Source organism: Scleropages formosus, chromosome 18, assembly GCF_900964775.1.
Source record: "Scleropages formosus chromosome 18, fSclFor1.1, whole genome shotgun sequence".
NCBI lineage: Eukaryota > Metazoa > Chordata > Actinopteri > Osteoglossiformes > Osteoglossidae > Scleropages > Scleropages formosus.
The window spans coordinates 3,155,413-3,170,104 of record NC_041823.1 but is presented as its reverse complement, the minus strand read 5'-3'; the positions used below and the strand labels follow the sequence as shown (position 1 = coordinate 3,170,104).

At 43.8% G+C, this 14,692-nt stretch overlaps 2 protein-coding genes across 4 annotated transcripts; both read right to left on the bottom strand.

Annotated features, from left to right (window-relative positions):
* Window positions 1–5,200: 5,200 nt before the first annotated feature.
* On the bottom strand, window positions 5,201–10,498 carry LOC108940598 (receptor-binding cancer antigen expressed on SiSo cells-like). The gene is made up of 8 exons (XM_018762851.2): window positions 10,360–10,498; window positions 9,916–10,010; window positions 9,094–9,190; window positions 8,687–8,789; window positions 8,411–8,569; window positions 8,207–8,311; window positions 7,832–7,926; window positions 5,201–6,277 (listed from the first exon to the last, which is right to left on the bottom strand). The coding sequence occupies exons 3-8, from the start codon at window positions 9,174–9,176 to the stop codon at window positions 6,160–6,162; spliced, it is 663 nt and encodes a 220-aa protein (XP_018618367.1). The 5' UTR covers window positions 9,177–9,190; window positions 9,916–10,010; window positions 10,360–10,498; the 3' UTR covers window positions 5,201–6,159.
* A 1,580-nt stretch (window positions 10,499–12,078) lies between these two features.
* On the bottom strand, window positions 12,079–14,464 carry LOC108940624 (transcription and mRNA export factor ENY2-like). Of its 3 annotated transcripts, none has more exons than XM_018762889.2 (5): window positions 14,224–14,464; window positions 13,928–14,002; window positions 13,151–13,221; window positions 12,974–13,048; window positions 12,079–12,298 (listed from the first exon to the last, which is right to left on the bottom strand). In XM_018762889.2, the coding sequence occupies exons 2-5, from the start codon at window positions 13,993–13,995 to the stop codon at window positions 12,222–12,224; spliced, it is 291 nt and encodes a 96-aa protein (XP_018618405.1). In that variant the 5' UTR covers window positions 13,996–14,002; window positions 14,224–14,464; the 3' UTR covers window positions 12,079–12,221. The 3 variants fall into 3 exon arrangements, with proteins under 3 accessions (XP_018618405.1, XP_018618406.1, XP_018618407.1); XM_018762890.2 differs by having other exon boundaries at window positions 14,237–14,464; XM_018762891.2 differs by lacking the exons at window positions 13,928–14,002; window positions 14,224–14,464 and adding an exon at window positions 13,784–13,910.
* Window positions 14,465–14,692: the final 228 nt, after the last annotated feature.

The window sequence follows — 14,692 nt, the reverse complement described above, 5'->3', positions numbered from 1 at the left end:
AGCAAAAAAAATTACCTCCGCCAATTGGTAAAATATGTAAATATTTTGAGTAAAGCAGCATTTTAAGAGTAATGTTGTGCTTGACAGACTGAAGCTATGCCATGATATAGATGGAAATGTTAATCTGCACTCATTTGCATATATAATTATGCAAGTGTTTTCAAAATCTCTATTGCCATATGTCCCCTGTATTATTCAATTAGAAGCTTTTCCATTTGTTGGTATATAAACTTAATTTGACATCTTGCACACCTTCATATGTGTGCTAATATACTTAAATTGATTTACCCTTTTACACAGCAGGGTAATTTTCACTCAGTTCAGGGTAAGTATCAAGGCTATTACAGCAGGAGGGGGGATTCGAACCCACGTCTTTCAATGAGAAGATTCTTACCGCTGTTTCACCTTCCACCTGTGAGCAGGACTCCGGGAAGGAAATGCGCTACGGTAAATGCCCTTCGTTACTAAAAATAGCCTTCATCTGAATGCATTTTAAAAGCATGGCAGTTGAATTCAAGTACCATAGTATGTACTTTACTTTTACAACTTTCAAAAAGTCCAACACACTTTTTGAAAATTTCCCATAGTTAAGTACATATGCTAAATGTGTGTGTGTGTGTGTGTGTGCGCGCGCGCTCTGTTAATGCTCTGTGAAGGTGTGTTCACGCACTGGTTTTACATTTGATCAAATCCCATTTTTCAGTGGTCTGATTTCACTGCTTCAGGGCACCGCTTTGACTGCCAGTTTTTCATGGCGATGAAGATGTTAATCGTTTGGCTACAAGACATTGATTTACTAGGGTAAAAGGCCTGCAGCTGTGAGGATTTTGCCTTCGAATGTGATTGCTCAACTCAGTGGACGGTGCTCAGGCTGAAAGAAGAACAGCAAAGGGTTGCTGAACTCAGGGGAAAAAAAAACACGCTGCGAAATCAACACCCAGTGGGTCTGGGGTTCGAGTCCCGTTTACGGTGCCTTGCGATGGACTGGTGTCCCGTCTTGGGAGTGTCCCTTCCCCCTCCAGCCTTACGCCCTGTGTTGCCGGGTTAGGCTCCGGTTCGCCACGACCCCACTTGGGACAAGCGGCTTCAGTCAATGTGTGTGTGTGTGTGTGTGGTAAAAAAAAAAAAAAAAAAACATGAATGTCTTCATAAAACCTTAAATTTTAAAGTGCAGCTTTTTTGTTTTATTTTGGCCGTCGCCGCAAGGGAGTCTGGTCGAGCCGTGAAGAGCTGCTCTCTCGTACCCTGTGCCGGGGATTGAAAGGCGAGCCCACGAGAGCACCTTGCGTAAGAGCCTTTGAAAGCTTAAAGGGCTCTGCGAGCTGCTGCTGCTCCTCGGAGACGCTCTGTGCGTTCGGCTTTGGCCGGTGCGTGACGGAACCCGGTCCGGGAGAGCTGCGGCTTCTCCCTTCGGCCGAGCGCTCGGCATCGCCTGACCGAACTCGTGGACCGCTTCCGAAACTGGACACGTGTGCAGGACCTTCCTTGTTGTGGACATGTGGACGACTGCGGGGTTTCGGGGTCCGAATCCGTGCTGCGTTTACGTGCAGTCATTGAGTTATTGAGCCATCGAGCAGACACCTTTCTCCAAAGTGAGGTACAACTCAGAGTAAAACAAAGTGCGTCGGCAACAGACAGGCCGTTAGACACAGGATTATGGAGACACCGCTCGTCCGATACAACCAGGTTGCTGGTTCACATCCCTCAAGTAGCTCCTATAGAAAAGACATTCGCTCATTTAGCTGACGCTTTTCTCCAAAGCGACTTACACTTATTTACCCATTTATACAGCTGGGTAATTTTACTGGAGTAATTTTAGGGTGAGTACCTTGCTCAAGGGTACTGCAGCAGTAAGTGAGATTCAAACCAGCAACCTTCGGGTCCAAAGGCATCGGCTGTCCCCCATGTTCTTGAATGTGGGAGGGATTCAGCAGCTCTGAGGGACACAGGGAACTCGTTCCACCACACGTGAGCCAGAACCCAAAACCTTCAGGCGTTTGACGTCGGGCCCCTTGTGACTGCAGGTGCTCAGCACTCTTCCTGGGCTGCAGGGAGCGATGAGCTCCAGCAGGTGTTGGGGTTCAGATCCTTTGACCATTTTCTAGACTGTGACCAAGTGTTGGGCTTGGAACTGGTGGCTTCAGGAAGCCAGTGGGGTTGAGAGAGGAGAAGGTGTTTTACTCTCTTATGGTTGAATTATTCATGTGTGACTGATGTAAAACTCTTACATGGAAGATGAGTCTCAACGACATGCGGAACCGACAAGCACTTGTGTTTTTCCATATTTCCTTTCGCTTTATTAATGCAGTATGCGTGACGTCATTGTGCGCTATATCTGTTAAACACTGCACGCGCAACCCGAGGGATCATCTTCGTTTGCTAGATTAATGAATAATTAATTACAATTAATCCACATTAGATATTGATAGAATTGATATAAATTCCAGACTCCTATTCTGACAGTGCAGTTTTTGTCCCTGTGTTATGTACAGTATGTGGATGATCAGAGATGACTTTGAGTCATCTTCCTTCGGACGTCGGAGCACCATGCGAACGCTGAGAGTGTATGGAATGTTCCGGAAATATTCGAAATGTCAGTGATGTCACACAACTAAATTCTCGTGTATTTTTAATGACCCCCATCTCCCCCCCCCCCCCCACACTGTTAATAAATCTATTAAGAATAAAGCCAGCAGTTCATCATGTTGTGGAAATGTGGGGTAATTTCCTTAAGCTTTGGATTTTATTTCAGTTTGATTGCTTTCTGATTAGATTTGTGATTCCATATTAAAATTCTTCATATTTTACACGAGGGAGGAGATATTAAACTCGCTCGTGTTTAATGGACCGTTCCAGTAAAACGAGGAAGTCAAGCTGGGGGGGAAACTGCATGTAAGTGAAACAAATGAGGGAGCAGAAGTCATTTTTCCGCCCATTCTGTCAAATGGAAGACAGTTACAGTGGAACTTGAACCGGAATGTTCCGCACAGCGAGTCCTCAAAGTGCATCCTGTAACAGTGCTACCTTACGAAGGATGCGGGAATCACACCGAAACGATGCAAATTATTACCGACGCCGCACTTGTCGCTCGACGGTTCTTGACCCCGAGGTCGTCCGGCCTGCTCTCGGACCCGGGGCCGAGGCCCAGCGGGATCCCGCCTGCGCTTCTGCCGCCGATGCGTTCCATCTGAAATTTAATCTGCAATAAACACAATAAATCCACATAATCTGCACGTCGTGCTGAAATGAAATAAAAGGCAATGCCGCCGACGGCTCCGAGGCCCACGGATATAGAGAGAGTACCGCGGTAAAATCTCATTCCGCATTGAGAAGGAAAATGAAAAAAAGGCATTTTAACAAAATTACACGTTTGATGGCAGACATTCATAGGGCTGAAAGAGGAAACCGCATGAATGCTGCATTCTGGGGGGGGGGGGGTGTAATCCCCCGCAGCCCCACCCCCCCAGCCAGAGATCCAGACTGCGCTCTTAACTAGGTCAGCCTTCGAGAGCTTTCCAGCACGTTGCCTTGCGCACGTGGTGGAGATGACGTTAGACGCGCAGCGCCAGGATGCGCTCCTCACAAATCCCATCTGACCTTCAGAGTGACCCTCAACTCCACACCGCTCGCATCGATTCATTCGCCAATTGTTCTCCAAAGCGACTCACAATGTTAGGCCACCTACTCTGATTTACCCCTATACGCAGCTGGGTCATTTTTGCTGCATCATTTCTGGGGTACCCTCCCAGTCCAAAGGCAGCAGCTCTCTAAGCACTGTGCCATCCGCTGTCCGTCATGTGCGAGCTTCGAGCAGTGATGTTTTCCCTGGGACTCGAACCCATTTCTGGTGCAGAGCTCCACAGAAGAGCAGGCAGACGGAAATTAAAGACCCTTCTAGCCCTGCTGTCGGCGGTTCCGTTTCCTGAAATCATCTTTCATTTCTCATTTCCAAGCTGTTCCTCGACCCCAGAGCCCAACAGACTACAGTTAACAGCACGACTCAACGGAGCAACCGGTGGCAGATTGTATAACGGCCTTTTAAAGTGAAGGTTGGCGGTTCAAATCCCATCTCATACGCTGGGCTAGTACCCTGATCAAGGAACTTAGCCTGGATTCCTCCAGCAAAAACAGCCTGCTGTATAAATTGGTTAAAACAAATGTAAATTGCTCTGGATACAAGTGACAGCTGAGTAACCAGTAACACACTTTACACGGTAAAGAATGCTGACGCTGTTTATGCTGTCAAACAAATACAATTTCTCCAACTTAGGCATCTGCCAGCTGAATAAAATGCAAATACGAGAGTCTAGTTCAACAGGGAACCAGTGGGAATTCGTTACGAGTTTTACTCAAAAACCCGCACACTAGCAGAGTGAACCCTTCTGAACAGTCAAGGTACCATTTTTTAAGTTTATTTACTTGTGTTTTCTGTACACATCTCAGATTTCTAAAATCTGTTGTAGAGAATGTGAAACCTGTGTTTACTCAGCCTGCCGATAAGTGGCAGTATAGAGCAACCAAATACAAGAGAGGCATAAGGTCACTGTACTTCCAGTCACTTGCACACTATTTACAGTGCAGGTAAACACTGGAAGGGTGTAAAAACTCCTGAGTGTCAATCAGTAACAAGGTGACGCTTCACGTTTATGGGATGAATCACTGAACAATCCACGTTGGATAGGGGGTTTGAGGAGATGATGTTTTTATTTTCAGTTATTTAAAACAATTTCATGTACCTCAAAATTAAAAAAAAAATTAAAAAACAAATTCTTAAAGCATTATTTGCTGCAGACAAACTCCAAGGTTTTTACACAACCCACCCTGCAGTAAAAATTGATGGGCATCTGTACTATTAACACTTTATTACGACTCGGTGGTAAAAGTGACTCTGGAGGTGCAAACAAATGAGGTAACAGCAGACCTCTGGCCCCAGTTATGTCCTCAAATTGAGGAGCCTGTGTGCTGCACTCGTGGAAAATGGGAATCTGTCACATTCTTAGACACAGACATTTTCTCCAAACAGAGGTTACTGAAGGAAGCAGCAAACGGTGACGAACAGCAGGTAACCTGGGACAAATGAATCTTCCGGAAAGGCGGTCGTGCTGTGAACCAGCTGTCAGAAGCAGATGGAAGCTTTTCATTTTGACTGAAAGGGGGAAAATGTAATTCAAATAAGGTGTGTCAAGGACAATTCATTTCATATCATTCAGACACTTCTCTGATTTAATAAAAAAAAAAAAAAATTATTCAGCTCCAACCAGAATCACTCAATGTTTCCATGACAACTGTACATGCTTCTTAGATCCCTGGTCTTGTCAGTGTTGTTGCTCTGTTTCAATGGACTGTGTTCCCTTTACTGGACACATAAGCGAACATTGAGACACCACAAACATAACATACCCCTCAGTGTCGCTTTGACATCACGTTAATTTCAGTGAAACCGTCCCCAGTATTTCAGCACCTTGAGGGTCACGGGGGTGAAAAAGTGAAAACTGACATTTTGCTGCAGGGCTTCAGTTGCTTCCACAAGTCCTTCTCTGTAGAAGAACTCAAAGCTAAAACAAATTCATCAGTGTTAAGGAGTCTTATTTAAAAACGAATAAAAATATGAATTGGGGACAAAAGAAAGCATTAAAAAAATCAAAAATCATGATCACAGACACCGATCCGCACAGCTGTCCAGTCGAGTATGGCTGTTACACAACTGAATAGGAGCTTCAGGTCATTTCAATTTGCAATTCCAGTGAGAAAGAGCTGCTGCGTATGACCAGCGCTGGACGCGTTTCATGCGCGCAGAATCCAAAGAAAAGTGTTGCAGTTCAGTGAGAATCAAAAAACCGTCACCTCACACATGAAACTTTTTGTCCCTTTTCATAAATATAAAACGTTTTTGCCAAATTTCCACTTTCACGTAGAATATTTACAACTCTGACAAGTTGCCTGGTATCTTCCTCTATTTATGTGAATTGTTAAAAAAAACAACTGAAGATACAATAACATTAATAATGAAGTTACCACAGGCCAAGTAGTCATGGGAATATGGGTGATTCCAAGTAAAAACACGTCGAGGAACCATACAAAGTGGACTTTGATTGGACACTCAGGAGTCTGGCATCTTCTCCGGAATTTTCTCTGGCGTGCGCAGCTTCCACTTGAAAGTTAGGAGAGCTTGATAGCTATCTTCTGCTCTTTCTTCATCTGTCTCTGGGCCTCCTTCTCCACCTTCTTCCTTTGCTGCTCCATCGCCCGCTTCATCCTCTCAGCCTGCTTCTGCACCCTGTTTCCGAAAGGAGAGAAACGCCTGTCAGAGAGCGGGGGTGGGGGAGTTATGGGAACTGCTCCTGCACACAGCACTCGCTCGTGGTGCAATACAAAGACATATGGAGGTGACTGTACAACAGAAGTGGCGCAAAAGATTGGAATATAAATGTACTGAGCAGGTACACTGGGCTCTGCTGTTGATATCAGGTGGGAGGAGTTGGCTTCACAATTTCAGCAAAAACAACACTGTGTGTCACGCTGACATCACTACAACGAACATCACCAAGAGAAAAAATGCAAATACATAACGCCAGCTGGAACATGCAGCGATTGCGGCCCAGTGACCAGCCAATGAGCATCAATCACAGAGCTCAGGGAGCACAATGGGCTCTGCCGGGAAAGCCTGCTGACTGCCTGCTCGCGGCACGTTTCCTGTAAACCGTGCACCCAGCGCACTGAGTGTGTGTCAGCTCACACACCGGCAAACTGTGCCATTTGCACAGAGCCATCACTGTAACCCCACCCGACTGCCCATTAGTCGCACCGAATAAACTGTTCAAGGCCTCACTATTCTGTGTGTGCCAACATAAGGTAGAAACAGAAGGACTAAAAGACTCATATTGAACGGTTGTGCGCATATAGAGACACATGAACACACAGGCCTACAGTGTGCTGAGCTCAAGAACAAAATGCAATTAAGACCAATTTTCTCCACCAAATGCTTCCAAATTTAGAACAGACTAGAAAGTCTCACCAGCTTTATAAATGCAGAATTCGAATATTAAACCTTGTACTACAAGTTTCTGATAATCAATTAATCCATTAATCAATTACTGCATGTTGCATAATGTAATTATGACAGCTGGATGCGCACTAGTTACAGCTGCTGCCTTTAGGCCAAAAGATTTCAGGTTCAAATCCCACCTCCAACTGTAGTACCCCCGAGCACAGCACTCACCCTAAAATTGCTCTAGTAAATTTTATCCAGCTGTCTAACTGCTACTTACTAAAAAAGGCAGCTTTGGAGATAAACAATCTTTTTTTAAATTTTATCTGAGTGCAAATAAAGTGTTGATACATTAAAAAAAACCATATTGATTACATATTTGTGGTGTTTATTTTTTAATCACTTTGTCCCCATACTGCATAAAAACTATCACAAAACAAAATATTGCTGTGTTAAAAGCAGAATTTAAGTATAAAATACATAGTAATACATTTAAATACATGGCTTCCATTCAGCGCAATTATTCAACTGTAGCGTTCTCCCACAAACCCCACTAACAAAGTGAAAAGATGTAAAATTTAGCACACAGGTGTTTGGTGCTACAAAGCATAAAGGAGCTGTTAAGGGTTCCTCACTGGAAGATGCACGTTTCATAACAGATTAAACAAAAGCCAGAGTAAACAGTGTAAAAACAGTGGTACACTGCCCTCTAATGGAAAGGTGCAGTAAAACAGCCATATAACCTTTAAGATAAAAGTGGAATTGAAAGTGGGGAAAAAACCAGCGCAACAAGAAATTCTGCTTGAATTCTCCAACAACCTGATACTCCGAGTGATGCCGTACCTCAGCACCTCTGCAGCCTCTAAGGCGGCATCTGAGTCCTCATCCCAGGCACCAAGGTGGTCCTCCTGCCAGTTGTCCAGCTCACCCAGCTGCCCCTGGTGAGCAGAGAAACACATGGAAGTGGGCTGGCGCTCTGCGTTCATTTCTCACATAGTCAGAACCTGACAGCCTTCAGATCTCACACCTCGAGTGAACGATGAGGAATCTCACCTAAAATCCAGCGGATATTCAAATTGTAAGGGCCAAAGTCAATCAACTCATACAAAGGAGAGGTATCAGATTCAGCCCAGTTTCCCCAGCTACACCAATTGTCCCTGTTCTGCCTTGTTACTTGGAGCATCACCCCACATGGAAGGGCAGCAGAGCAACACTCACCTGCAACGGGTAGAAAGACGTGTCGAAAATGCCAAGCCGGCTGGAGAAGCCTGTGCTTCCGTCCGGGGCTGTGAAGTTTGGTGGTTCCCTTTTCTTCAGCACAATCTGGGGACAGAAGAAGAAAAAAAAAAAAAAACAGAGAGACTAAGGACCACAGCATGATGCTGAGTTGTAGAGGGAGCCAGCTATCTAGACGCTGTGTACTTTTTGTGTTTTTGTGATGGTGGGGGCCATGTCCTTGAAGTAGTCTGGCTCTTCTTCCTCTGCGCTGGTTGGCTGAGGGGTCACGTTGCCGTTGCCTCCCTCAATCCGGATGCTAGTGGGGCCCTCCTCGTCCCACGAGCTCCAATCCTCAACCTCCAGCTGCACAAATGAAACCCAAACAGTGTGGATTAACATGAGCAACACAAAAACCTACCTGATCAATGATGTGCTGCTTATTTAAATTGTTTTGTAGAGGACATAAAAGTGAAATTTTACCTTTTTTGGTACAGATGAAAGATCCTGTTTTGGTACAGTGGCAAGGTCCACCGTCATTGGTAAAGTAATCTGGTCGCCACTTAGTTTCCGAAATCTCCCCGACCTAGAGGTAAAAGCCAGCAAGAGTTTCAGATTCATGGAAAGGAAGGAAAATAGCCCTCAGATATTTTAAATATCACATGACAAAACATAATTAATCATCCAGCCGTCAATTATCAATAACTGCCTGTCCAGTTCAGGGCTGCTGTGATCCAGAGTCCATCCTGGGAGCACATGGTGGGGGGCAGCACATATAACACTGTCACCTTGGACTAAGACGACAACTCAGTAATGAAGTTTTTTTTTTTTTTTTTTTTTTTTTAAAAAAAAAGAGTGAAATAATATTCACATTTCATCACATCTCCTACCTGCATATGATTCTTTTGAAGAACGAGAGGACCCACACCAGACATGTGCAAATCTTAAAAAGACGGAACTGGGAAATGGCCATGGTGGGACTTATACCTGGTTAAAAACACAAAAGAATAGTGTTAAAAAAAAATAAACAATAATAAAAATCTAAATATGTGAGTACTAGCATTAACCCTGAATCACTTAGACTTTTTACTCTCTTTGTAAAGAAAATTTAAACGGTTTAAAAAAAATAATAATGGTTTTGATACATAAGTATCAGGTCCTTGAATTAACCTTCAACTTCATTTACCTGTTCAGGTGTGAGTAATTTACATGAAATGCTTAGTAAATACATTTTTTTTTTAAAAAAATGCTTCTTAAAATGCATATTTCTCATTGGTAACACTAAGCACTCTGTGCCAAAAATGAGCACCTGAAAAGGCAGTTTATATCCTCCTGAGACCCAGCAAAGGAAAAAGACAAAAAAAGGGGTTTCAACTCATTTCTATGACTTCTGGGAAGCTGTCAAAAGGCCCACCACTCAAACAATGTGGCATCATGACATGAAGTAAAAGTTGAAATGTCCTCATTAGAACTCAACACTGTAGTGTGTGCAGTGAGAGAGACAGTAGAGAGACACTAAGTAAACACACAACAACAGACAGCTGGGTCTCGCAGGCAGGGGCTAAGCAAAGAACAGTGAGTGAGGAAAAAAAAACTTGAGTGAAGTCTGAAACACAGATGAGAGATTACGAGGCAGCGCAAACCGTGTTAGAAAAAGCAGTAGAGTTTGAGAAAGGACAAAAACAGCAGCCTGTCCCGAAGGAGACTCTCACCAGAGCTGAGTCGAGGAGAGGAGGAGAACAGGAGGAGCCCTGATATTATTCATCCACTTCGCTGCCTGCAGCTGCCCAGATGCGCCTGTTCCCCTCTTTCAAAAGCCCACAAAGTCAACGTTTGTCACATTTATCACCAGTTTCGGTAAACCGCTTGCTTGTGTGTCCTTTGAAATCTACAAACGTCCCTTCTTTTCGCCCTATTCCCCATTCAGACACCACCACCTTTCCATTGCACCTTGACTGCCATCTTTACACTGACGCGGAAGTGGAGCGCTATCAGAAAGGACCCTCGTATAGGCTCGTATAGGCGTCTAGGACGATGCCTGAAAACTGTCTACTGCTAAACTGTGTTTACATAAGAGCATACGGACCCCGATAACCGTGAAATGTAACACGGCATAGCGTTGAAATACTGTATATTTGCACAAAATTTCCTCGTACCTCACTAAAGTTCCCAGAGGGATGCCTGAAAATGAACAGGTACCAGCTTCGTATTCACCTTCAGTGAATGAAATATAGGTATCTGGCGACATTCCTGAAAAAAGTCTCTGATATACTGTAGTGTAGTCTGAAATGTTTCCCGAAGATCCTTAGGACCCCTCATAGCCGCCCGACGCGAAGCCTGTTTTCGCCTCAGTCGGAACATGAAAGTTGGTGCTTTCCGTTCACTCTGAACTTTATGGAAAAAAAATAATTTTCTTTTATAACTAAGCGTGTGTCAGTTTCTCACACTGGAAAAGTGAACACATTTAGGGAAGATACCGGAGCAGAACTGAGGCAATAGACGAAGAAACACGAGCAGGACAGCAATTTAATGAACATCCAGTTCGCTGATGAAGCAGGACCGAGTCGTTGTGGAACAGCATAGATCGTCACACAAATTAATTATTTTCATGGATAAATGCAATGAACAAATGAAAGTCTTACGGAGGATAAACTGCTCAGAGCTTTTATCTTAATGATCTTTTTGCGGGATCAGAACATCTGTCTGTATATTCAGCTTGTATTCGCGAAAGAGGCAAAATTCTTTGACTTAGATGAATAAACTCAGTATAAAAAAAATATGAATAATCTACCCCCACTCCAAAAGTATTCCCTTTGCTGGACTCCTGTGGACGTAGTTATTAACACGCAGTATGTTTACTTCTATAATTATAATAATAATAATAATAATAATAATAATAATAATAATAATAATAATATGGGCGGCACGGTGGCACAGCGACACACAGCCAGTAGCACTGCTGTCTCACAACACCTGAGTGGTGCGAGAGGACATGGGTTCGATCCCCGGTCCGTCTTTGTGGAGTTTGCATGTTCTCCTTGTGTCTGCGTGGGTTTCCTCTGGGTGCTCTGGTTTCCTCACACACTCCGAAGGCATGCTGTTCAGGTTGAGTGACAGAAAGAATGTGCTTCACTGATGTATGGATGAGTGACCCAATTTAAGTAGTGTATCTAGCAGTGTAAATCACTGCGGTGAATAAGGTGTGTGGGCTGGTAACACTGCATTAGAATACAAGCCTTCAGTGTAATAACTGTTTCTGCCCAAGTCCTGTAAAAACACTTCTGTTGACTCTCTGTTGTGTCTTTGAACAATTGATGTAGTACAATAATGCAACACTACATGTTAGTGGTAATAAATGTAAACAAATATGAAGTGTTAGATTTCAGTTTTGCAGAAAATACACAAATATGTAAGAATGATTTAATTGAAAAAGTCATTAACGAATATGGTAAAGTGATAGTTGATTGTTTATATATATTTTTAAATTTATTTAACAGATGCTCTTGTCCAAAGCAACTTCCAATGAACTCTTATTTAGTGTTATCAGCCCACACATCTTATTCACCATGGTGACTTACACTGCTAGATACACTACTTACAATAGGTCACTCATCCATACATCAGTAGAACACACACACTTTATCACTCACACACTATGGATGAACCTGAACAGCATGTCTATGGACTGTGGGAGGAAACCAGAGCACCCGGAAAAAAAAATCCACACAGACTGAGCAGGGATCGAACCCACATCCTCTCACACCGCCCAGGCGTTGCGAGACAGCAGCGCTACTTGCTGTGCCGCCCCCAAAGTGAACTCTGAAAGTCATTTCACTTAAACACTGACGCAGATGTTAAGAAAACAAACATTTATTGGAAAACTGCCAGTGCCTGGTTATGAAGGAAAAAAAAACTAACAATTGTGTAAGCTGTGATCATGATTGCACATCATGTTAGAGTTTCAGCAAAAAAGTTCATTCATTTAGATGGATCAGGGGAACGAAAGCTTTTCGGCCCCTTACAAGGTGGCATGCTGCGCAAGGAAAGCCCTTATTCTCTGTAGAAGTTCCTTCTTCACGCTGTCTGGTACCAGAGCTGTACGGGACAGAAAACGAAGAAAAAAAAACTGAGGTGTGTATATTCTGATATAATGAAATTATCAATCCTTCAGATTCCATTAATTTTAAAAAGATGTTTAAAAAACTGCTCACTTTCAAGTGTTTTCACCATGAAACCAGCTGCACAAGTTCCGATAAGAATAGTGGTTACACAACATCCCTTTATGAAAACCAAATAATGCTAGTTACAAAATGCAATTACTAAGATTTTTAAATTATTTATTATTCTTATAACAAACCTATGCATCCATAATAAGTAACTGCTTGTCTAGTGCAGGGTCACAGTGGTCCAAAGTCTGCCCCAGAAAGAGGGTGTGATGTAGGATACACACTGGACAGGATGCTAATTCATCACAGGGCAATCTCTCACACTCTCTCACACACACACACACACACACACACACACACACACACACACAGACACACACAGACACACACAGACACACACACAGACACACACAGACACACACAGACACACAATGGACAACTCAGAGCCAGCGATCCACCTGCAACATGTGTCTTTGGACTATGGGAGAAAACTCAGAGACATGGGGGAGAACGTGCTACCTCCACACGGACCAAGCGGTATTTGAGCCCATAACCTCGGAGCTTTGAAGCACCAGCACTTATAAGAAATCCATGAGACATGTACCTCTCCCTTTTGGTGTGATTTCCGCTACCAGATCCTCCACCGTAACATGTTCCGAGTCTTTTTCTCTGATGACATCTGCGGAGCAGCACACGTCCTCTCATTAATGACCTCGTCACAATGATGACCGGTAAAAATCTCGTAGTCCCGCAGGTGGTCCTCACACCTCAGCGCTCTCACCTTTACAGTGCGCCTTCAGCTGGTCCTTCCACCCACATTCTATGAGCCGAGCACGCAGCAGCTCCTTCAGCCTGCGTCACAAAACGGCAAAGGGGAAAAACAGCACCGTCTGTTCACACAAAGTCCAAATTACTTCAGAAATACCGTGTATAATATTAGCAGGGTGGTGGTGGCGGGGGATGATGATGCAGCAGTGTAGCTCCAGTGTCTCACAACCCCTATGCTCTGGGTTAGGATATGGGTTTGAATGCAACACAGTCTGTGTGCATGGATATAAAAGTGTGCTCTCCCCGTGTCTGCGCGTTTCCTGTAGGTGCTCTGGTTTCCCCCCACAGACATGTCTTTCAGGTGATTTGATGACTGCAAGTTGCCCTTAGTGTGTCTGTGTGTGTGTGTTATACTGCTCTGCTGTACAGATGGTGAATGACTGTAGGGAGTTTACCGTAGTACATCCAACAGTATTAGTCACCATGATGGATAAAGGAGTCAACTTAATGCTAGTTAATAATCACTGTACTTCACATTGGAGGAAAGGTGTGCAACATGAATAGATATAAATGTACTTATAAATTTATTATAAACACTGTACAGACCCACTGAATAAAGGAGTAAAAATTAAAACCAATTCCCCACTGTGTAAGTGGTGAACATTTTGCTGCTGCTGCTGCTCCTGTCCGCTGGTTCATCTGCTCGAGGTTCCATCCTTTTCGCGCGTGCGTATGTGCGTGTGCGTGACGTGCGCGTGCGTGAGTGAGTGAATGTGCGTGCGCACCTTACCTCTCCCTTTCGCCCATTTCTATCAGCTTCTGATTGACAAGAGCCCTCAACTGTGACTCTTTACTCATGTTCTCTCTGAAATTAAATGAAAATGGCGGGTTTTACACCTTTAAATCACACGGGTAACAGCAGCAGGCGAACCGTTTCTGTAAGCAGCCACACACAGTACTATGAGTATTACTGTTACAGTATGGCACAGGATAATAACTTATCTTTTAAGTTCTTATCATGAACTTGAAACGCAACAAACTCGAATTAAAACACATCACATGCTAACGCAAATGTAGAAATCGCACCTCGAAAACTAACCACGGGCGAAAAGCCTCACTCAGGCTCAGCTAAGCTGTTCTGACAGCTCCGCCTGGAAATGATGTCCTTCTCCAGCACTCCGGCAATCCAGGCGACCGTTAACGAACGAAATATTTCCTACGTACCACTGGCGATACGCTCATAATTAACGATTTAAAATATATATATTTATACTGCAGCGGCAAAGCTAAAGCTGATAAACCCACAGGGTTGCTACGATATAAGTGTTCCGTGTTAAAACAAAAATGCGATTTTGCAGAGGATTCTGGGAAATTGAGTCGTTTACTGATGTCGTTTGTACTGTACATCACAGAGATGCCGCAAAACGTGCTACAACGTAAGTGTTCCGTGTGGAAACACAAAATATAATCGTTTCCCACAGGTGCCGGAACTCAGCAACGTAACAAAGACACCAGTGTTGGTGGCTTTTGCTAAAAAAACACTATTAGTTTAATT

Excerpts from the sequence above, each read along its gene's own strand:
- LOC108940624 (XM_018762889.2), bottom strand. The coding sequence starts at position 13,995 with ATGAGTAAAGAGTCACAGTTGAGGGCTCTTGTCAATCAGAAGCTGATA. Across the intron at positions 13,049-13,150 it reads GCTGAAGGCGCACTGTAAAG|ATGTCATCAGAGAAAAAGAC; the intron begins GTGAGAGCGCTG and ends GCTGCTCCGCAG. Across the intron at positions 12,299-12,973 it reads AATCACACCAAAAGGGAGAG|CTCTGGTACCAGACAGCGTG; the intron begins GTACATGTCTCA and ends TGTCCCGTACAG.
- LOC108940598 (XM_018762851.2), bottom strand. The coding sequence starts at position 9,176 with ATGGCCATTTCCCAGTTCCGTCTTTTTAAGATTTGCACATGTCTGGTG. Across the intron at positions 8,570-8,686 it reads TTTCATCTGTACCAAAAAAG|CTGGAGGTTGAGGATTGGAG; the intron begins GTAAAATTTCAC and ends TCATTTGTGCAG. Across the intron at positions 6,278-7,831 it reads GAGGCTGCAGAGGTGCTGAG|GGTGCAGAAGCAGGCTGAGA; the intron begins GTACGGCATCAC and ends TTTCGGAAACAG.